General features: G+C 50.5%; 1 protein-coding gene across 6 annotated transcripts in view; it reads left to right on the plus strand.

Moving 5' to 3' along the window:
• CAMTA1 (calmodulin binding transcription activator 1) overlaps positions 1-22091 on the plus strand; it is a 326965-nt gene that overhangs the window by 42798 nt on the left and 262076 nt on the right. For 4 of the 6 annotated variants that reach the window (XM_072884094.1, XM_072884091.1, XM_072884092.1 and 1 more), the window contains exon 1: positions 2264-2314. The exons of 1 other annotated variant lie outside the window; for it this stretch is intronic. In XM_072884094.1, the coding sequence (XP_072740195.1) occupies positions 2279-2314 (36 nt within the window). In that variant the 5' untranslated portion in view covers positions 2264-2278. Of the gene's footprint in view, positions 1-1853; positions 1931-2239; positions 2315-22091 lie in introns of those variants that run through there. One more of the 6 variants, XM_072884090.1, reaches the window with a different exon arrangement.

A 22091-nucleotide genomic window follows, 5' to 3' on the forward strand; every position in this document is an offset into this window, starting at 1 on the left:
GCGCAGAGGGCTGGCTTTCAGCTGCCTCCTGGTAGCACAAATAGTGAGCGGAGAAAAAAAGTGATGGAATAAAAATGTCTGATGTTGGGAATTTGAGTCAGTAATATAAAAACACATGAGGTTAAAAGACGGCTAGAATTTTGTGTTTCAGGAGATACTTTGTCATGTCCATCCTGCCTTCTTTTCATAAGGTAAGCGCTCTTAGCGATGGCAGTAGCTGGGTGTGTCTCACAAGATGTTCGGGTGACAGGGGATGATGCCTGCTATCTTTTTCATGATCTTTCCAGTTAGATGCAGATGGTCATTCGCAGAAATCAGTGTAACGAATACAGATTATGCCTGTTTAGCTATTGCATGGGCTTCCAGGATGCTAGAGCTGCTGAGGAAGGAGGAGGTAGAGCCCTTGGAAAGGGAGGATAGGAACTGTTCTCAGTTTCCTGTATAAACAGCAGTAAATATGAGTAAGAAAAGCTGCTTTGTTAACACGGCAATAGCATTACCATTTACCCGAGCTTAAAGTCTGTTTCGGGTTTCTGCTGCAGTGTTACTGGATTACAGCAGGTCACATCAGCAATGATTGTCCATTTTATGGCAAGAGATGATGGAACTTAATTCATTTTACTGAGCTTGTTTTTACTAAACAGGAAGTAAAATACATGTTTTCTTCAAACGCTTAATCAAAGAACTACACAAATGCTGGAAAATGTTGGCAGAGCAAAGCATTTGTCTATTTAAATATTAAGAGAATACTCTAGCGAGAGATTTGTTCCTGCTTAACAAGGTTTGTCTGTTACTCAAAGCTAGAATATTGATAACATCCACTCCTGAAACACGTCTTAATTTTGAAATTCATGCAATATCTTCTATTGCTGGATGCTTTTATATGCTAACCTTAACATAAGGCTAAATAGCTGAAATGAATGCTTGGCACGTTTACTAGACTTAGAACGTTGCACGTCTTGCAGTTCAGGTAATGCAGCTGGGGTCTGATTAACCTAATCTGCTTTATTCAACCTAGTGGACATACTTGTGTATCAATCATCTGCATGAGCTGTTCATTTAATAAAACATACATAGGCAACAGACAAATTACTCACTTCAGTCTGGACTACTTTGAAAAACAGATGTATCAGTGAACACAAGCAAACGTCGGTTTTTTTCCTGTTAATAATAAAAGTCATCCCAACATGCAGGATGAAAAAGCGTACAGGACAGACACCCCCCAAGTCTATATCTGAGGAAGCACATATTTCTGTACAGAATCTGTACGCAGTAAACTTCACAAATGGGCAGCTGTCCCCACTAATGTGTTTTAGGGTTGGTGGCTTCTAGGTGGGAATCCTGTGCTCTGGTGCTTGGAGGGGAAGGGGAGCTCCCGCTTTTGGGAGGAAAGCCTGAGTGCTGCTCCAGGCTGCTGGAGCAGTGGCCGGGGGAGGACCGGCGCCCTGGCAGTCGGCTTCTTAGGGCGTTTCTCCTCTGGGGCTGGGGGTGCGTTTCCCAGGCTTCTCACCCCGCTTGCTGCTCTGTGTATATATTGTTTTGCAAAGTCCTTAAATAATTTAATTATTGCTATTGCTTTCATCTTTAAATTCTCAAAATGCATTAAGGTCTTTGATTGCTGGAGGGGTAAGCCGGCGCCGTCGGGCAGCCTTCCACGACTCGGTCTTGTGCTTCTGCTTTTACTATGCTTACAGAAGTAGAACTCCTGTAGCAATCGAAACCCTGCATTTGGCTTTCTCTATGTGCTAGAGCTAGGGTCCTCTGTCTTTCCTTCGCTCCTAGCTGCAGACCTTGGGTGAGAAAATGTTCAGTGATAAAAATGTGTTTTTATTTCTCCTTCAGGTTTGGCTTGTCTGCTTTTCAGCTCTTCTAGACATTGGAAATTCCAGTTTGTGTTTATTTTCTCTGGATTCCTTCCCACAAGACAGAGGTGAATTCAGCATGGATTGTTGGGGAGAGCCTTGGCTGGGAATAAGGATAATTGCAGTCTCTGGCTGTGCCACAGATTTACTGATGATTTCTTTTAAGTTATTCACCTGCACTGTGTCTGTTTCCTCAGCTGTAAAATATGGGTAATTACCTCTATTGTAAAATGTTATGGGGTCTGCTGGTAATTATATGAATGAAGTGCTAATTACAGTGATTATTACTTGGACCTAGTCTAGATCTGGGTGATGTTCCTGTTGTGATGAACGTATGAAACAACTACTACAGCTTGCCTTTCTCCATTCTTTCCGAGGGACCTGGAAGGGGAAGGTGCCGCGGCACTCGAATGTAAATGCCTGATGAGAAGCACTACCACTTTTTCACCCAAGTCAGTCTATTAACTTCCTGTCTTCCTTGGTCCTCGTGCGTTAGCAGGGCGGTAGGTTGATGGGAGGCTAAGAAATTACTAATTCGGTAGCTGGATCCACGTGTAATTTGATAACGAGGGTTTATGCTTTGGCATTCGCTTTTCCTCTCGGAGATGTGAAGAAGAAAGCCGATTGGGGACCGTCCTCTTTGGGATACCGATTGGGTTGGGGCCAATCTGCGTGCTACCTTGTGGCCTCAGTTCCTTTGGAAGATCTGACGGTGATGCAAGGAAAAGTGTCCTTCCAGCTGTTGAGATTATTTCCCCCCTATAAAAGACTACAGGTTGCAAGATTTTGTTTTCAAACACTTTGCCTTTCTCTTCTCCACTTACTTAGGACACATTTTCTTTGTAGCTGGGAATAGCTCTGCTATCCACTAAGCACGGCTGGGTAGTGGAGGAAGAACTGATACTCTTTAAGGTAGAAACGGAGTGTTCTCATCCAGAAAATACTGCTGCTACTGCCCAGACGATGCTGTAGTCAGTAGTAATAATGAGTAGTGTCTTACACCCGTTAACGAAGAGAGGCTCCTGCCCAAAGCCAGCCTTCCCCGCACACACGTTTTGTGGCACAGTAACAACGACAGTCGTGTTCTTGGTTTGTCTCGCTGTAGTTCCTGCGTGCCCTGTTCTGCCACGTCTGCTCCTCTGCCTTTCCGGGTTCCGCTGGACGGAGTTCAGCTCTCACTGCCACATGCCCACTTGCCATCAACCTCAGCCTTGCTTTGCCCCGGAAGAGCAGCCATAGATCTCAGTAACATCTTCAGAATTTGGTAGCAAGCAAGAGGTGATACACCGAGCAGCTCTTCCTTTCTCATAGTTTCATGATGGCAGTGAATTTTTAACTTTCAAGAGGAGGGTTTAGTTACCGTCCCACATGATAATATGAAAAGGCTTTCCAGCAGTGGAAAGGCAATTTTTAATGGTGGTTTTGCACTTGAATTTTCCAAACTAGATGCTCATCTCTGGCAGCTTATTTCTGATTGATTCTACATGTTGAAATCAGTCTGGACTATATCACGTCCTCGCAGTATTTCAGTTGTTGGCAATGCAAAGTCCACCTAATGCAGTTTATTGGATTATTATTCTGTTTGGGGATAACTAAGGGAGACAAATGGTTCCAAGTACAGGTTTTTTCCAAGGCTTTTAGGTTTAAAACTTTTAAAATCATAACTGGAAATCTACCAAATACTTGTATTTCTTTACTGCTCTCTAGATGCGCGTACATCTGCATTGACATACACGTCTGCATTGACGCAAGTTGCAGTTCTGTCTGGAAACGTATGCTTTGCGCCAGGACCTAAACCAGCAAGTCTGTGGCGAAGGTGTGCTGGCAGCGGCGTTTCCATGCAGCGTGCCGGGCGCCTGCCGCGGTGTACCCGACTCCCACGTTTTGTGCCGCTTTTTCCCTTTGCGCGCCCTGCAGCTGCACGGGCGATCTGCCCCCCTGCAACCGGCGCTGCCAGTGCAGGGCCAGCAGCGCGGCGCTCCTGGAGCCCTCCGTCTCCCACCTGCCTCTGGCCGGCCTCCTCAACCACGGCGAACAGCACCGCGCGCTGTTGCGGCTTTGCTCTCGGCTTCGTAAACGACCTGGTTTTTTTCACGACGGAATACTCGTGTGCTCCGGTGGCGGGTAGCAGCGTGCGATTCCAGACGAGTGAAAACAGTCATTACCAAGTAGTAAGTGTATGGAAAGAACTTAACTTGTTGGGTGGAGGAAAAAGTAAATGAGGGAATGTCATCCCTCCCGCGATCACTCTTACCTTGCTTTAAAGCATCTGAAATATCAGGTAGTTGTCTGTACGTGTGTCTGTGCGTTTCACCTAATATTCATGTTAGATTTTTTAAAAACATCATATTGATTTGGGAAGCAAAAAACTTGGTTCGTTTCTACAGAAGCATCATCTGTTAAGGTTAATTAATTTGGTGTGCGATGCTTTGAAAGTGAATAATGCCATATAAATGTTCTCACTGCACGTTGCACGAGTGAGTTGACCTGTGTGCACTCTGCAAGTCTTGTATGGTGAGGCACATTAAATTACTACATAACCTAAAGGATAATCAATAATTGAGATTTGAGATTTATTCAACTCTAATTTTACAGCGTTCTTGCAAAAAGTGGGAAGGTGTATGATATCTGTGGGATTTCTGTATCTCAGTACCACTCTGAATGCTGTAAATAAACAGTGTGAGTAACATACGAACTTTTTTTATGAACTTCACTGTTTAGGAATGTAATAACTGTCAACTCTCTCAAGTCTTCCTCCTCTTAGAAATTAGTGAACTGTCTGGTTTTCATTGTGGTGGCAAAGTGTTGCATAAAACCACTGTAGCTTGAAAACATTTTTATCATAAGTGTCTGAATTAAAATGTAGCATCACCATGAAAACAAAAGTATTAAAGTGTAAGTGATTCCAAAATAACATGCTGCTAAGTGGAGATTTCTTGAGTTTTGAGAGCAGGTTTTTAAACATTAACATACCCCGTTGGGGTAGCAATTGCAAACCCCAGTGAAATAGTCGAGGTGGCATTTTTATTTGTCAGTGGTTACTACGGGAAAATCGGCTTTAACGGGGTTTGGGGTTTTTTTGTTTGGGTTTTTTTCTTTAAATTACCTGTCATTACTTGGCTCTGTGAATCGGTAACTCGCACGCAAACACGTTGGATGCTTTCAGGCCGTGCACGCCGAGCGGAGGAGCGCAGCGGTGCCAGGAGTGCCGCCAGCCGCAGCCCCCGTGTTCGCCCCGTCCCGCCATGGGGCCCCATCCCCTCTGGCAGGGCTGGTGGCCGCGGCGCGTTTGGCATCGCCTCGTAACCCCAGCCCCGCTCAGCTACCGGGGACGTGGCGCGTGCCGGCAGGACAGCCTGGCGTGTGGAGCAGCCAGCAAAGGCGACTCGTGCCGCCTGTCCCTGCCAGCGTCGCTGGAGGAGGAGGAGGAGGAGGAGGGTGATTTCCTTCGGCGCCCCATTTCTAGCTGCCCCCGTCTCTGTATGGACGCGGAATCCCCACAGGAGGGTGCTGTGAAGGCATTTAATGTGCAGATTTTGCAGGGAAGATCGGAGTTTTGAGGAAACGGCGATTATAGGGAAGCCCAAGCTATGTCGTTCTGGCAAGGACCGCGCATGAACCGTCCCCTGGGAGGGGTGCAGGGAGAGGTCTGGCGTTGGTGCTTGCTTGCAGCGTCCGTGCTGCCCGCGCAGGTGGGCTCCCGTGTGAAGGTGTCGGGGCTGCGAGTGACAACGGCAAGAAAGCCGGCGCTCTCGGGCGCCGCGGGGTCGAGCGAGCAGTAACGGGCAAAGCATCTCAGGGCTGTTACCGCACCTCCCGCTTGCGGTGGGTACTGGGACCCTTCACGATGTCATCCATGGCCAACGGGTCGCGTGGCTTCTGGCCAACGAGCCTTGGGGCCACTCATCTGCTTTCCCGTCTGTATGTAGAATATTTAATCCGCATAAGCTGCAAAATCCATTTGGTTGCAAGTAGAACCTCTAAGTTCTGTCCTAAAATACTTTGTAAATTAGACTGTTTCATTCAGCATAATCAGAAAAGCTAATGAAGAATAACGGAGAAAGCTCTCTCTCGTTCTTAGCTGTAAAACTATTCTTTCAAGTATTTTAGATGAAGGAGGTTATTCCTTTTGTATAGCATATACTCGTGCCAAAATACTTTTTTTTGACAAGGCCAGTTAAATAACATTTCCCACGTGCTGCTTTCTTCAGCTGGGGTGCTGCTTCAAACAGAAATTAAGTATGATCATTTAAAAGCAGACAAAAAACCCCACCCCAGAGGCTCCTTGTTCGCCTCGCGCTTCCACTCTGCCCCCCACCCTGCTTCCTTCTATTGCTTTTCACTTTTTTTCTTTTAATAAACTTTTTACACTGAGGATTACGACTGAAGTAGAGACTTATCTTTGGGATGACCTCTAAAACACATGGGGGGATTAAATGCAATTCTGTTCTACAGAATGTGGGTGCTCTGATTCTTTCTTTGAACGGCAGTGAGATGAACTGATAGACCTGTATTATTGTGGGGTTTTTAAAACCACCTAGCTGTTAAATAAGTAAACCGGGCAGCTGGGACCTGTGTGCGTTCTGTGCGAGTCCCCAAGGGGCTTCGCTGCGGGCCGCGGGAGTGCCGCTGCACGTGCTCGCTCTGTGCCGGGTTTTAGACGCCAGATGTTTGGATGGAGACTGGGCTGGGCAGAGCGGGTGCTTTGTGTTATCCTGCATTTTTGGCACTCGTCTTAAATTGCATCACGTAAATCTTTTGACGGGATGGATCATCACGAAGCTTACCTGATAAACACCGTGGAAGGACGGTGCCCAGCAGCAGCGGTGGAGCTTTGCCTCGTTATCGGCATGATAAAACCGAGCGATTCTCCTATCTGCACGCGTGCTAAATTGGCCGCAGGTTATGGCAGATAGACTCAGATTTTGGCTTTGTAAAGTGAGACTTTCTGCTTCCCGGAGGAATTTTGGCCTAGCGGTACCCAGCCGTAGTTTTGGTAGTTTTTGGTTACCAAGCAGTGTCTGTCTGGATGTTAGAAAATTAGAGCATAAATTCTTATGCCGATCAGCTGTGTCCTTTGTGTCACCTCCGTGACCTCTAACTGCTGTACTTCAAACAGGCGCCATTAAACACAGTCGATAACACCCTTATGTATTCTATAGGATCTTTTCCTCCTGCCATCTCAAATGAAAAATAAACAAAAGAGCTTAAGCGCGCAACGTGCTAAATAGACTAATAAGCTGTGAAAATATTTTACGGGGAAATCTGGGGCAAGAGCTGTCTGCTGAAGCAAGCCTATTAGGCTTGGCAGCAGGAAGGCTTTGGGAGGTGTTCTTTGGGAGAGATAATGGAAAGATTTTTTCAAATGTGTGTGTATTTCCCCCCCCCCCCAGCTTTCTGAGTAGTTTTAAGAAATCCCTCCCTCCTTAAATTGATTACCTCTCAGCATCAGAACGCCTTGGCTTTAAGTACCCGCTAAGCTGCTCCTGTGCTGGTTTGACTTTGCCGTTCTGTTAAATGTAAACCAGTTTTTAATCTTCTCATTTAGAGGTTTTAATAGAAAGTAAATGTTTAACTTGCTTTGCTGTGGCATCCAAATCTTTAATCCACGGGAACGTTTCTAATGGAACGGAAACGTGCTTTTGTTCAAACCGGGCGTTACCAGCCGCCCCAGAGATGCTTTGAGGAGCGGCACTTTCTGGGTGGGAGTTGTACGCGCGCGTCTGTTCCTTCTGGCAGCGGCAAAGCACGGGTAGCTGTGCCGCTGCGCAGCTGAAGGTGGAAGAAGCCAAAGGCCAGCGGCACGGTTTTGAAGAGGCAAGAAGGGACTGGTTTGCCTCTCCGAGAGCCGGGGAGGCGGACGATGATTCCTGTTTGGAAATGCCCGGTGCTCACCTGCCCTGAGCTAGAGCTGGTGCCAAGATGCGCACGCCAGAGAAAGCAAATACTCGTCCATGAGCTGATGATAGATGATGGGTGTTCAGGAATGTGACGGGAGAGCAGTGAGAACCCTGTCTCGGGACGGTTTCCAGCTCTGGGGAACGGGGAAAGGCTGTAAACGTGCTGTAAATTCAGCATTTGTGATCACTGCCTGCAAGTTTAATCACAGCTTTTTCTGGAGTTTTACGTTTGGAGATTATATACGTGTTCTGATGGTGTTATAATTGTTGCTGCTCTAGTAAATGAGAGCTGAAGCAGTGCGCATGCTAAGAAAACTCTGAAAAGTGGGCTAGCATCGGATTTGGTTCCTGTTACACAAAAGGGGGTTTCTGCTCTTCTATAGCCACCCGGTTCATTTATTTATGTGTAAATTTAATTTTATTTTTTAAAAAAAGGCATTTAGTGCTCCAGGACACAAATACTGCTGGCAAATTAACAGGCCAAATTCAAAATTCATCAAGGGGGGAAAGCACAGAGCAAATATGGATAGAAACCATCTCAGGTGCAAAAGCAGCCACCCGTGCCCGCTTTGGCAGCAAGGGCAAGAACGACAGCTATTTATCCCTTCAGACGCATTATCTGCCTCAAATAAAAATTGGGATTTTTTCAGGCTGCAAGCACAGCAAGTCCTGGAAGACTGAGAGCGCTGCCGAAGCTTTTACCTGCGCGTTTCCGACCAGCCCGTGCCGGCGGGAGGGAGACGCCGTTCAGGGCAGCTGGAGTCAGAGAGGCGCCTACAAATACTCCATAAACACGATTTCTACTGTTTTAAAGATAACTCCATTAATATAGGTTTGTCCAGATAAATAAAGCGCTCTAATTTTCAGGCTCGTATTGCAAGTTGTCAAGCTCTAATTATGTAAGTGCTGGTGTTATAAATAGCCGGGTGCATCTGGCAAGCCCTGGTCATCGGCACGGCGAGTTACCGTGTGCTCGGTAGTGAAAACCGGGAGGACGGTTCCCCACCGGTGTTTTGGCTTCTCCCCTCGTGCTCCGTGCTCTCGCCAGCCCGAGCTCGTGGATGGTCCCCGTCCCCGCAGAGCCCAGTGGCCGGGCTGGCCATCCTTCCCGGGGACAGGGGCGAGCTTGGATGCAGGAGCATCCCGCGGCGCCCGAATTTGTACCCGATTTGTGCATCAGCTGGGCTGTGTGTGGAAGCCAAAGAGAAGAAAGCTTTGAGTAAAATAATAAATCTACTTCAAAACAAAAGAGTTGTGAGAGTGAATGTTGGGATTAAGCACTGTGTTTTGAAAAATGTAAACTCCGTATTTCAACTTTTCTAATGGGTTCCTGTGCAAGAGATTGCCAGATTTCGTATTCTGTAGGTATTTGTTACCATGCTTTTCTTCCTGGGGAGGAAAGGGAGCTTATTGCTGCCTCTTGCAGGGCTTGCACGGAGGCGTTGCCTTTGAGCGTCCACGTTTCAGTGTTAACGTCTTCTTTCCCGCGGAGGGGCTTGGCGCAGAAGCTGCTCTCCCAGTGTTGTCTCACGAGTGGAGCTCGTTGCCCGGTGTGCCCACACCCGACACGCACACAGAGCTGAGACAGCAGCTTATTTCCAGTTTTGCGCAAGACCGGGTGCTGGGTGCTAGCTCCACAAAGCTAGCACCCCCTCGGTCATACCGGTACGCTATTTATCCGGTCTAGCTATGCATAGGCATAAGTAATCACACCAAGCAGTTTTCTGTTAGGCTACATTTCTCTTATTTCAACTTAAAGCTACAGCACTACTTTAACGTGCTGCGCACGCTGAGCGGTGAGGGCTCTCTGCTCGGGCCGGGGTCTCCAGCTCGAGGGGTGTGACTTTTAGGATGATAACGAGGATAGTTTGCGGGAGGGTGCTTCTTATCACGCTCCTACTAGTTGTTTCGGATGGTTCCCAAACCATCGTAATTAGCTTTCATATTTCTCCAGGATGTGTTTCATTTCCCAAGGACGATAATTTTGATCAGACGTTCCACATTCCGGTCTGAACCCCCTTACCAGCCTTACCCAAGTCCTGGCCTCCTCCCAGCTCCTGGTTGACTACCCCAGGGGTCCTGCAGCTGCCTGCCGCCCAGCCCGGGGTCCCTGTGCTGCCCGCGGAGTGACGCTAACGAGCCGCCTTTTTTTAGGATCTGTGGAAAGTCCTAGCTAAGTCTGGGGAGAGGGAGGGAGGAGCAATAAACCAGACATTTTGTCCCAGCAGAGTTCACCTAACAAATTGTCTGCAGTGTTCTTACCAGTAATGGAAAAAAGAAAAATCCCCGTTTCTTCAGAGATGGGATGCATCGGGAGGATCACCAAGGCTTCGACTTGTTGCCGCTAAAGCTTCAGTGCTCTGGGGAAAAAAAAAACCCCGAAATAGCAAATAGCCGGTCGGGGTGATTTTGGCATGTGAGGAGCTGGAGCATCTGGGCTGGTTTCATTTTCCGCATCGGTCCACGCAGACACAAATACCTACTTTTGTTATCCTTGCTAATTTTGTGTTCTTTCTTAAAGGGAATTGGGGGGGAAGTTTGGAGATGTCTTTTTTTGCCAGCTTTTTGTTACTGTCAAGGTAACGGGCAGAAATCCCTTTTTGGCCCTAAATGACAGGTCGCTGTAGGCTGCAGCACATGGAGCAAAATAAATCAGTTCTGTCTGGGACTTGTCCTACCCCGCTGACACAGAAGGCCGGCGAGGCTGGGGCTGCGGCGGGGTGCAGCGCCAGCTCCTCGCCCGTGAGCTTTCTCGTACCAATTACAGGGTCGGGCATTTTTAATTGATGCGCTCGGCTGAAGGCAGGCGGAACGAGATGATCAGGTAAAATGGAGGAGCCCAGCAAAGGCTCAGGGAGATTTTTCTCCATGTTTCTCTTGTTTCTTTGGTTTGTGACAGAGACCCAAAAAGTTTCATTTTTCAAAATTGGTAGAAAACAGCAGCATTTCAAGGAAATCCCTTCCGCTGGGTGAAGGTGGCCGCTGCACCCAGCTCCACTTGCTGCTCCCCGGCCGTGGCAGGGCTGGACGTGCCGTATCTCATTTCCACCGGGAATTTTGGACCGAGGTCTGCAGCGTCAATACGCTTACGGGCTGGCGTCGCATCACGGGCGGGTGCCCGTGGAAAATGATGTCACGTGGGGTGTCCCAGCAGCGTCTCTGAGAAGAACTTGCAGTTCTCCGTGAGACGAATTATGCGCGGTTTGCGGCCATCCGCAGGGAAGCAGAGCTGCTCCTTCACTGTGTGCTGGATTTACAAGTTGGAATTACAGCATATTAACTTAAATGTTTTCTTTTCTGAGTTGCAGTCCTTCTAATTAAATTAATTTGCAAATTCTGTCTGTTTGCCTTTTTTCCTTGACTTTGTTTCCTCTTTGACCAAAATCCTAATGTTCCTCACTGGTCGCAGGCGCACCGAGGTGCTGGGCAAGCGTGGGGGGTCGAGGAGAGCGGAGCCGGCGCTGCGCTGGGAGGATTGCGGTGCGGTTGGGAACGTCGGTGGAGGTGCTTGCATTCCCCGTAGCCCATAGGAGCGGATTGAAACGCTGCATCAGACATATGTATCACCAAAATAATAAAAGTATTATGAAAGCAATCAGGTGTAAGTTACCCGCTTGGCATGTTAGAGGCAGCTCCTCCCCTGTGCAAGGCCAGGCGACTCTGAATTCACCCCCTGGGATTTGGCGTTAAAACGTGTTCGCTGCCAGCTGACAAAAGAGTCAAGCTCGGATTTATTACACCGGCACCTGCAGTAAAAAATGACAGATGATGAAAATGTATTTAATTATCATTCAGTGCCACATCTCTGTCTGCTCCAGTCTCGGTGCTGCAGCTGTTGGCACACACTTTATTTTAAAGTCAATGTGCTTATCTGCAGAAGAGCCCCATCTCCCCGGGTAAATTGGCTGGGGGGAACGGGGAACCGGCGAGCTCCTCCGAGGCGCGGCTGAGCAAATGCAGATTTGCGTTGTGCTCGCTCGCGTTCGCTGCCTCATCCCCTGGACTTCCCGGCAACTTCCCGCTCCGTACCGAAACGCGCCCTCCGAGCCCGGATGAGCGGTTCCCGGGAGGCGCGGGGCAGCCCGGTGCCGGGCAGGCTGCCCACGCGCGCTGGACGTGCCTGCCTGTGCCTCGCCATCGCTGCCCGGCCATGGCGGGGTGCCGGTAGCGGCTACCGTTACAGTGCACAAGCAAAGATAATTAAACGACCGTGTGGCAATAATTGGCTACGGTTGTTACGGGGGGAAGACGCGTCTCAAAGGCGACTGCGGTTTGCAGCAAGGTCAGGGGAGACAAAACATGTCGTTATGCAGCAGAGGCACTGATAAGTCTCTTTTCCAAATGCCGGTTCCTCCAATGTTAACTTTCTCCGTTGTAATACAAAGCTGTGCGTGGCACCGGGGAGGTTTAGTATGTATCGCGTGCAAGGTTATACGTACTCATATATATTTGGCCCGTCGTGGGAGGTGGCCCAGGTGCTGCTGCCCAGCTGATCCCCGGCCCCTGGGATGCCGCAGCCTCTCCCAGCTGCGGTCAATGGGAGCTGACGAGGCTGCTGGGGGAACTGGGACAAGCCCAGCACCTGCCCAGGGCTGAGCTCACTTTTTCGGAGCACCCCTGCAGCACAGAGCCTGGCAGCCCTCTGCTCCCCTCGCCCCCCGTCGCCCCTGCGGCTCCCTGGGTGCCGGTGAGTGCTCCCGCCCGGGCAAGCCTGTGGGCTGCATCCGGTTGTGGCTGTTTTGGGGGGGAAAAAAGAAAGGCAATTCAGAGGGTGAGCTGGGGCGTGTGTTGGCTGGTGCTGGGGCCGCAGGCTCTGCTGTAGGACGCTGCTCGCTGTTGGTGCCTGTGTCGGGAGCGGCAGCACGTGGGGATTGATGCTGTGCTCTGTGACTCCTGGCTAACAGCAGCATCGTGTCTGTGGAAATTGCCAAGGTAGAAAACGCTGTTTTCCATTACCGGGAGCGTAGGAACGCAATGCATACGCGGGCGGGTGCATAATTCCCTACCGCTGTCTGCAGCCCACGGCGCTTTCCACAAAGCCCTTCAGAAAAAAACACCAACAAATCAGGGTTTTAATCGGGGCGTGTGTGTTTAAAAGGGAGCTCGTGGGTAAGGGGTCCTCCATCTTGTGGCGTCCTTCTCCTTGTCTTTGCGTCCCTGCGGCTCGGCGGGGCGGGGGCTGCTCCTGGCTCCCCAGGGCTGAGGGTCTGGGGTCGCCGGGGAGCGGTGTCCTCCTCGCTTTGTAAGAGGAAGAGCTGCTGCCAGGGCTTCGTTACCACTTGCGTGTTGCCTGCGGTCACCAAACTGCTCAGGGAAAAGGGGTTTTGGGAGAAGTAAGACACTGATTCTTGATGGCTTCCGAATAAGTTAGGCAGGAGCTTTTTGGACGTGAACTCCAGCAGCTTTGCACCATGTGGAGGAAACAATAACCGATGAGTAGAGGCGGTCAAAGGAATTGACCAGAAACCATTGGGAAAAATCTGATTTTTCGTAAGGCTTAAGAAGAAAACAAATATTTTGATCTTGCCAAAACACTTCTGACATTGGAGCACTTTCTTTGCTTTTAATAATGATTTTAAAAAATATGAAGTTGCAAGCAAAAACTAGAAATGATCTGGAAGAGAAGGGTTTTCTTAGATGCCCTTTCACGGGGTGCCCTCGCTTTTGTGTGCGGCATAGGGAGACGTTTGCTTTTAGGGGAGATTTTGCCTGGCAGGAGCATCTCGCGCACCAAAACTCGTACTTTTTTGGTGGATGCGGAGGTTTCCCCCCGGGGTTTTGGCTGGGGGAGCCGGGCAGGCACGTGGGGCTGTGCTGGGTGGGCGCTGCTCTCCATTAACCAAATTCAAAAGCGGAGCAATCGGCTGAAAAACGGGGGCTTTTAAGAAGTCTTCAGAGCTTGTGGCCTTAATGTTCTCACTTCTTCAGAGTTTGGGGGCTGCGGGGGGGCTGGGGCTGGGCATCGCTCTGCTGCAAACCCCTGAGCGGGAGCGGGGGAGCTGGGCTGGGGAGGTCTCAGAGCGGGTAGTGAAACGAAGTGGTTTTTAGTATTCATGAAAAATGCTTGTGACAGCCTTACCCCAAGTAATGAGAAGCCACCTGCAGTTCGGAGCAGTACTTGATAATGCCGTAATTAGATTGGAGATGCAAAAAAGCTCATTAAAATTAAATAACATATTTGTCACTGTTTTAAGAGGTGCAGATTGCCTCGAACCATGCTGGTCTCTTGACCTTGAGTATTTTGGCGTAGTCCTCACTGTTGAGAGCGCGAAAAATAACGTCGGAGCATCCCGCGGGCGGTTTCGTGGTGGTGGTTTTCAGCACAAGGGTGCAGGCGCTCGCCTTCCCCTGGTCGCGTCATTTGGCACCGGCTCGTTTTCGCTGCTCTCGCCAAGCGGGGCCGTGCTGCCGGCACCCGGACGTGGCGCGGGGGGATGGATCCGGCCCCGCAGTTTGCGGGCTGGGGTGCAGCGGGCGGCTGCTCTCGGGAGAAGCAGTCCCTGCCTGGCTCCGCGGAGGCACGGGTCTGCTCCGCTCTCCCCGCGTACCTGTATAGGTTTCTTGCCTCGCGGTCGGGATCCCATCCCTCGTTAGGCGAGAAGGCACCTTCCCGTCTTCTTGGGAGCCGGTGCTGCCTTTTGCTGTCAAACGTGCAAAGAGCTTCCAGGGTTTCATGGAGTTTGGGGTAGCTTTTCCAGCTGTTGCCCGCTGACGCTGTGCGGGCAGGCAGCGATGAATGTCCCTCGCCTCTCCCGCGCCGTGTCGGAAGACCAGCTGAGAGCTCCTGGTGGAGCAGAGCCGGGAGGAGCTGGCGCTGGAGACCCCGCAGCGCCAGACCCCGACTCCCCAGAAATCCCCAGAAATCCCGACGTGCGACGGGGAGTGAGTGACGTCAGACCACGCTGAAACGCCGCGAGCTGGAGGGGTGGGGAGGCAGCTTGTGAGAAGGTGGGAGTCACTCGATACAATGGCTTCTCCTCCTTGCGAGTGCGGATGCAAATATACTCGGGCTGCGAATTTGTGCAATGCAGAAACGCGGGCTTCCAAAGGCATTTGTCTCCATCTCTTCAGTTTTTGATGAAATACAACAAAATGTGTTTTAAATCCCCTTCCTCCCTCCTGCCTGAAAGGGAACGAGCAAAGCCCTAACGGCATCTATTAACAAGACTGTAATTTTCCGAAATTAATTTTTAATGACTAATTTGTCTTGTTTTCAGCTGTTTTATACAACACCTATTGTTTAAACCCCATTTGTTTCTCCACAATGTCACCATGAAGGAGACCGGCGTTGGTTCAGGATCTCCGGCTAGAGCATCCGTCACTGGCTTTGCTCTTGCCTGGGGAGGGCTGCTCCCCAAAAAGGGCTGCACCCGCCGAGGAAGGGGGCCTCTGGGGAAAGGCAGAGGTCACTCTTTACAGAAGGGATTTCCCTTTTTTCCACCCCAAAATGGGGCTGCTGCCAAGCAGACTGCTCCCCTCGCTCGGGTCTTTCCCTCCCCACTGCTGCGGCCACGCGCTGCCCTTCCCTTCCGGAAACGTCAGCTGGCCGGGGGCTTCTCTTGCGATAGCTTTTATGCACAGAGAAGAGAATCAAAAACAAAAAGTGGGGTTTTCTTCCTCCTCCTGGCTCGTTGTGAGTAATTACACGTAGGTGTCTTGGAGTGGGAGTGTTTACAGATACTCCGTATTTTTGGAGTGTGGGGATTTTCCCTTTGTGGCACTCGTGTTGTGAACAGCACCAAAGGCACCGCGTCTGCTTGGCCTGAAGCCTGAATCGTCTTTTTAAGTTGGGGTGGGTTCGTTTTGTTTGTTTTCTGGTTTGGGAATTGGAGGAGAGGAGGGAAAGGCAAGCGTCCCCGAGCTTCTGAGGAAGAGCATCCTTGCAGGATCATTGCCCGTCGCTGTCCCCACAGGATGGGAGGTCGTAGCGTGACTTCTGGCGCCTTACAGAGAAACGTCATTTTTTTTATAATACTTTTTTCCCCTGCTTAGGAATGATCTTCGAAGGGCTAAGAATTGGGTGCTAGCAGCTTGTGCTGCTTTGCAGCTGGGCACACTGCTTGGTTTTGCTTATTGCTGGTCTTGTCAATGTTTTCTTTTATATTCCTGGCACCAAATGGGAGTTTTTTCAGAGCTCGTTCTGACTAATGTTGATGAAAGGGCAAAAATTCATTATTAGAGAGAAATAGCTGATGCTAGGCTGGTGTTCCCCAGGTGGATGAGTAAATATTGGGGAACTTGTGTAGTGAAATTTGTTCCGCAAAACCTTGCCTAGTGGCAGACCCCACTCGTGCTGCGTGGGCTGAGCTGCGAGACCCACACGGACCCCGGCGTTCGGAAACGCCGTTCCCTGCGCAGCACCCCTGCCCCTGCTACGGCCGCCCGGGTCTGTGCCGAGGGTCTCCTGCTGCCCGGGCGCTGGCTGGCTCGGGGACGCTCGGGGTGGCTGCGCGGGGGTCCCCAAAAACCGGTACGAGAGCCCGTGATGGGCAGGCAGAGCTGAACCTTAAAAAAAGAAAATAAAATAAGGTGTTTTCACAGGCACAGGTTGAGATGGGACCCATCCGCCTTCTCCTCTCGGGCTGGGCACTTGATTATTAGCAGAGTAATCCTCGTCCATCGTCCAAGCGAGGGAGATGTGAGCAAACGGGTCTCACCATCGATGACGAGTATTTCCAGATAAAACGGAAAGTGCGATTCCCGCCGCGTTGGGAGCGGAGCAAAGGGTTGTTGCTCTGCCTCGCTTGGGCTCCCAGTCGGATCCAGGCGGGTCCTTTAAGCAAGTCTCCAGCAGCTTCAGAGGAAAAGAACCCCCCCAAAAAGCACTTAGCCTATGTGGTTATACTGAGGAATCTGCTGGCGGAGTAAACCCTGGGTAAACATCCTCAATTTGCTGCCTCCTGAAATGGAGCAGCTTTTAGAGTTTCAAGCCACAATTTGTATTCAAATGAAGGTCATTTGAAAGGTGTAACATAGTAAACAGCCATTATTTCATTTTGATAGTGGTACTAAAATTATAGTGTTGGTTGAATTATTTTAGTATAGGACCATTACCATCTCCCTAAAACACTTATAGGGATTTTTATATCAGTGCTGCAGTCCTGAAATTAGAGGAAAATTAAAAATCACACGGCTGTGGTAGGGAAGTAATTTTTTTGCAAGCATGCCTTTGTTTTATCGTGCATTCTCTTTCCCTCGCTTCTCTGCCAAAAGAGAGATGCACGTCTTCTGTCGGGGGCTGCCGCTGACAGATTGCTGCTGCTGCTGCTCCGCTCCCATCTACTGCCGTGAGCCGTTTCCGTTTTGGCTGCAAATTGCGCTGGGGCAGCGTCCTCATCCTGCAGCAGGCTCCGTGCCGCTCGGCAGCTCCCGCCCGCACCTTCACGGTGCTCGTGGCTTGAGAGTAACACGTTTGGGGATCAGCGACGCCTCAACAGTGATCAGGCTTCATGGGAAAAGGCGTTGTGCAAAAAACAGATGGAAAAAAGGATGGCAAAATGCTGCGGGGTCGCTCTGGGGAGCTCCTGCAGGAGCCCGTGGTGTTTCAAGCCTCCTGCTCCAAGGGTGGAAGTACCTCTTGCTGGTGTCTCCAACTGCACGACGTTTTCCTGGTACCTTCAGCCTCCAACCCATCCGCCAGCCGCGGTGCCGAGCGTCGTCCTGTCGTGGCAGAGACGGCTCGCTGCTGCCGAAGCTCTCTTGCTTCCTGTGGTAATGCCAGGCCTCCAGCGCCCGCGGTCCCCGGGCTGCCTTCGCCAGGGCAGACCCCTCTCCTGGCTCGGGGCGGGCAGAGGCTTTGTGTTCAAGTTGGGCGTCCAACCCAAAGTTTGGCACGACCTCACGGTAAGCGCTGCCCAAATGCCGACCGTGTCAATGTACACCTTGACAGCGGTCACCATGACTCTACAAAATGCATTTATTTACACTAAATTTAAAGTACATGCAAGGGAATGGCAGCCCTAAGGATGCGCTGTTTGCAGCAATAAATTAATGGCTGTAACGGAGGAGGAGAGCTGGGAGTCACCGTGAGCAGGCCTCCGAAAATGTAGGCACCCAGCCACGGCCGGAAGGGTCCGGCACCTCTGCCTTGCCCGGCTTACCCCCTGGGTGTGCCGTGGGGCACGGGTGCCGGGGATGTGGGGGCGGGAGGTGTTCGGGGAAAGCAGGATCGATCCGTCTCCCGACTCTGAAACGAATCCCTGAGAAGAAATTTCTGTGCCAGGAGCTGGAGGGAACGTGCCTGCACCCGCACCCCCGTAAAAATGCAACCGTGCCGCAATGGGCCCTAATAAACACGGCAGCCGCGTCCAGGTGACCGACGGCTGGACTGGGACATTTCGGGGAGGAAGGGCATCGAGATAATCTTGGTGACAAGCTGAAGACTTAAGAAAAATCGCTGCCTTTGCAATTTGAGAGTTGACCTGCATGGTTTGACTTCCATGGCACGCTGCTCTGTCAGGAGCTCGCGATCCCTGTCGGTAGGGCGCCCGGCGCTCGCGACACCCGGACGAGCTTTAAAGGCTCGCCTTGCTGAATGACGGGAGGGCACCGGTTTCCCGTGAGTCAGGGGTTTCATGAGCCACCTGTAAAATTTAAATTTTTTTTTTCCAATAAAAGAAGGTGCCATGATGTCGCCTGACTTCAGTGCATGCTATATTTTAATAAATACTCGTGTAGGGGAGGAGATACGCACTTAAAATCTCTCTGCATTTATTTTCTTTTAGGAATACATGTAATAAAAGTTTGAGTTAATAGAATGACAGTAATTTCCCCCATCAGGGCTGCCGGGTGAGGGTGGCTGGACGGAGCACGGCAATTACGGCTGCTATTAGGTGGAAGGGTTGATGCACAACGGGCTGCGTGTGAGCAGGGGCTGTCGGACGTGACCGAAATCTTAATCGTGAAATTCCCATAGATTATTGTAGCTGCCTTCATTAACATTTTCACACTTGGCTGGCTAACAAATGAGGAGAAGGGCTTTCTGTACCGCTGGATTTATAATGCTCCGAATCAGCTCCGTACCTTGGTGTGTGCCAGAGGTCTGTGCCTTCACCCTGTGGTGTGGTCGTATTTAAGCAGAAGGGATTGCATGCTTTTTATGGAAGGGAGAGAATAAAAACTGGTGTTCTGTGAGTATTTTTAGTGAAAATCTTTATTGGCGATAAGCTAGTTCTCAATAAAATGAAGGAATACCATGCAAATAAAATTCCCCTTAATTTATAATTCCTCCAAGAATGTAAGATGTGAAATTTCTATTTTCTAGCTGCATGTTTGGCAAAGTTCAGATTGGGTTTTGATCTGGGTTTTATGTGGGTTGGTTTTTTTTTTTTTGATCTGTTACTGCTTAAACTCTGGGGTTTTTTAGTTGCGTGAGGAGGATGCCGGTGTATATCCACTGGGAAAGAGCATAAACTCTTAAACCTTGGAAGTTTTGCTGCTTCACAGTACCGGCGCTGACACACATGATGCACCAGCCATGGAAGGTGTTGGCTGTGGAAGGCCACCGCGTCACGGCGCAGGCCAAGGACACGCCTCGTGTCTCTTCCCCAGCCTCGCCGTGCCCCGGCCTGCTCTGATCACGGTTTTGCTGCTGGAGCGCTCCACACCAGCAGCGTGAAAATACGTTTTCATGATGAAATCGTGGGGTGCTCAGGCGCAGGGCGACGTCGGGGTGGACGGTCCCCATCCTCGGGGGAAGGATGCTCTCATAGAGCAGCTCCTCGAGGTTTCAAATGGGGGGGAAAACCTGCGGCTGGATTGGGATGCCCTCGGAGATGAGCATAACAACCTGTTCCATATTTATTATGGGCAACAATTTGACTAAGGGAGAATTTAGATTAATAACGTTCAGCCCGGAGAAGTAATTTCCTTTGAGAAAGCGATTTACATGCACTCTGCCAAAAAGAGCCGTCACCGTGTGCTCTCATCGTGTCAGCTCCAATAATGAAGTTGGAAATAACATGGGAGGTTAATAGGTCCTACTTATCTCCTTAGCACCGGAAAGGAAGATTTACAGTGCGGAGCCTGGTTTGCATATTTCCATTGGAAATGGAAAGGTTTTTCCCAGCCGAGATTGATGAGACGACGTGGTTACAGGGCGTCTGCTCTGCTACTGCTCACGGCTGAGGCTGTAAACCTTCTTCCCGGGGATGCGCTCGTGCCGGAGGGAGCCGCCTTTCCCTGGGTCACTGGCCAGGGGCTTACGTAGATGCCTGTGCCGCAGTTCTGGCGATAATTATTTTTAAGCCTGGAAGTTCTCCTCTGAGCCTGGAAGTTCATACAGATGTCGCTGCCACGCGGTGGTTAAAAGACGGGTTGAAGCCTGGTGGGTTTTCCCCGGGAGCCGCTCGTGGCGTGCGAAGGGGAAGGTCGTCTGGAGGTGCGGTGGGAGGAGGCACCAGCGTGGAGGGCGCCTGCAAGGCCATCCTCTGGGCATACGTTAGGGTGTGTTTTATCCTGCCCTCACCCGCAGGGAAGGTGATCTGCGTGATGGTCCGTAGGGCTGGGAGCTGCCAGACTCTGTTCCCTTAATTAGCAATAGTAATGACCTTGTCATCGCTGGCGAGGACGCTGCCGCCTTGGCTTTCGGTGAGGCTGGAAATAGCTGGAGCCGCCCCTGTAATTGCACCTTCCCCCTCCGCCCTGCTTACGCAGGGATGGCAGCGGCGCGCGGGGGGGCGATGCGCGGGCGTTGGAGCCCTGTCACTTCAAATTACTCTTATTAAACTCCCGAAGGACTCGTGGCACGTCATGGGCTATTGCAGGAGCTATTTCGTTTCGAACAGCAAAGCTACCTGTGAGTTACAGGAGTACAAAAAAGCTCTCAAATTATTCTTCTGCTTTCCTCCCCTCCCTTAGCTTTTTAGAAAATAGCTTTCTAACTGCTCTTCTCTCCCAGCAGATTTATGTTTGGGTCCTCAGCAGGTTGTTGGGCTCTTCCATACTGGCAGTGAAACAAACTTGGGAAAAAAAAAAAAAATTCCCCCTCGATAATTTAAGTCGCATAGTGCACTGAAGCCTGTTGAAAAGAATAACTCTAAAAGGGATAGAATTTTTAATAAATGTTCTGTCTAGCACAAACTGTAAAATATTCATTTAAGTCGGTTATTTCGCATTACTGAGTAAGTGCAAGAAGAATTAACTTTCTGAACAGCTTAAGGTACAATTCAGTAATAACCTGAGCCATTTAATGAATGAAATATTTAACATAATTTGCATACATTAAGTGATGGGATACGGAGCGTAACCAACGTAACTCCAAGTTGGAGAGCAGAACCAGGAGGAACAAACAGGAATTCCTCGGTGTGAACCCGGACGGCTTCCCTTTGCAGCAGCCCTGGGACGGGGAGGGAGCTGAACTCGGGGCATCGCGTCGGGCAGCCCTCGAAGGCGGAGGATGGACCACGCCTGTATGGACCACGCCGCCTTGCTGCCATCTGCCAGGGCAGCCCTCCCTGCATCAAACCCCCCGCGGTGGGCGAGGAGGAGGAACCTCAATGCGTTTGACGTCCCTGGATGGCATTTTTTACTTCTGTGTACTTCATGCGTATCCGCAAATAGCGTAGCCTTTCCTCGTCACCTCTTCTCGCAGTGCTCGTCTCCAGGGTGGGGACTGAGGAAATGGCACTTTTGCCTCCCCATCTTTGACTTTCCCATGTGAACCAAGCAAATGGAAACAAGACCGTCTGAAGACGAGGGCGCGAGCAGACCTGGCCGCAGTGGTTTTGGATAGGCAGCACAGGTCGGGGCGAGCACTGCTTCTGCTGCTTTTCCTGCTCTTGAAAACTCCCAGTCCCACAAAACACAACTTAAAAATTTTGTTTTGTTTAGTTTTTTTAATCAAATGTTATTTTAAGTGCAGACGAGAAGGTGGAAGATCTCCACATGCCAGAGACTCCTCTTGGCAGCACGATGCTCGGTGTGATGGCGTGAAGCGCCTGGGAGCTCCCCTATTCCAGAACGCTCCAGGCGAGCTCTGACCGCAGCCGGGTGCAGACCCCCACAAAGCCCGTCCTCCGGGTGGGGCTGCCGGCTCTCCCTCGGGGCACGCCTGCTCCCAGTCGTCTCCGGCTGCGCCGCCTCTCTGCGCTGGTGCGTTCGGCATTACCTGCGCGTCCCGAAGGCTCGCTGGTCGACGTGGGCTTTGTGGCTGAGCTGCCCTGAGGGATGCTGAGCGTGCACGTTGTGTCCCCGAGCGGGCATCCCTGAGCTGGCGCTGCTTTAGGATGGTCGCAAGTAAATTGGGGCCAATTAAGGCAGTGAAAACCCCAGGAAAGGAAAATAAGAGGTAAACCTTGATGCTTTCCCCCATAAAAATAGAGAGCGCTTT

Source organism: Ciconia boyciana, chromosome 19, assembly GCF_034638445.1.
Source record: "Ciconia boyciana chromosome 19, ASM3463844v1, whole genome shotgun sequence".
In the NCBI taxonomy this organism is placed as follows: Eukaryota; Metazoa; Chordata; class Aves; order Ciconiiformes; family Ciconiidae; genus Ciconia; species Ciconia boyciana.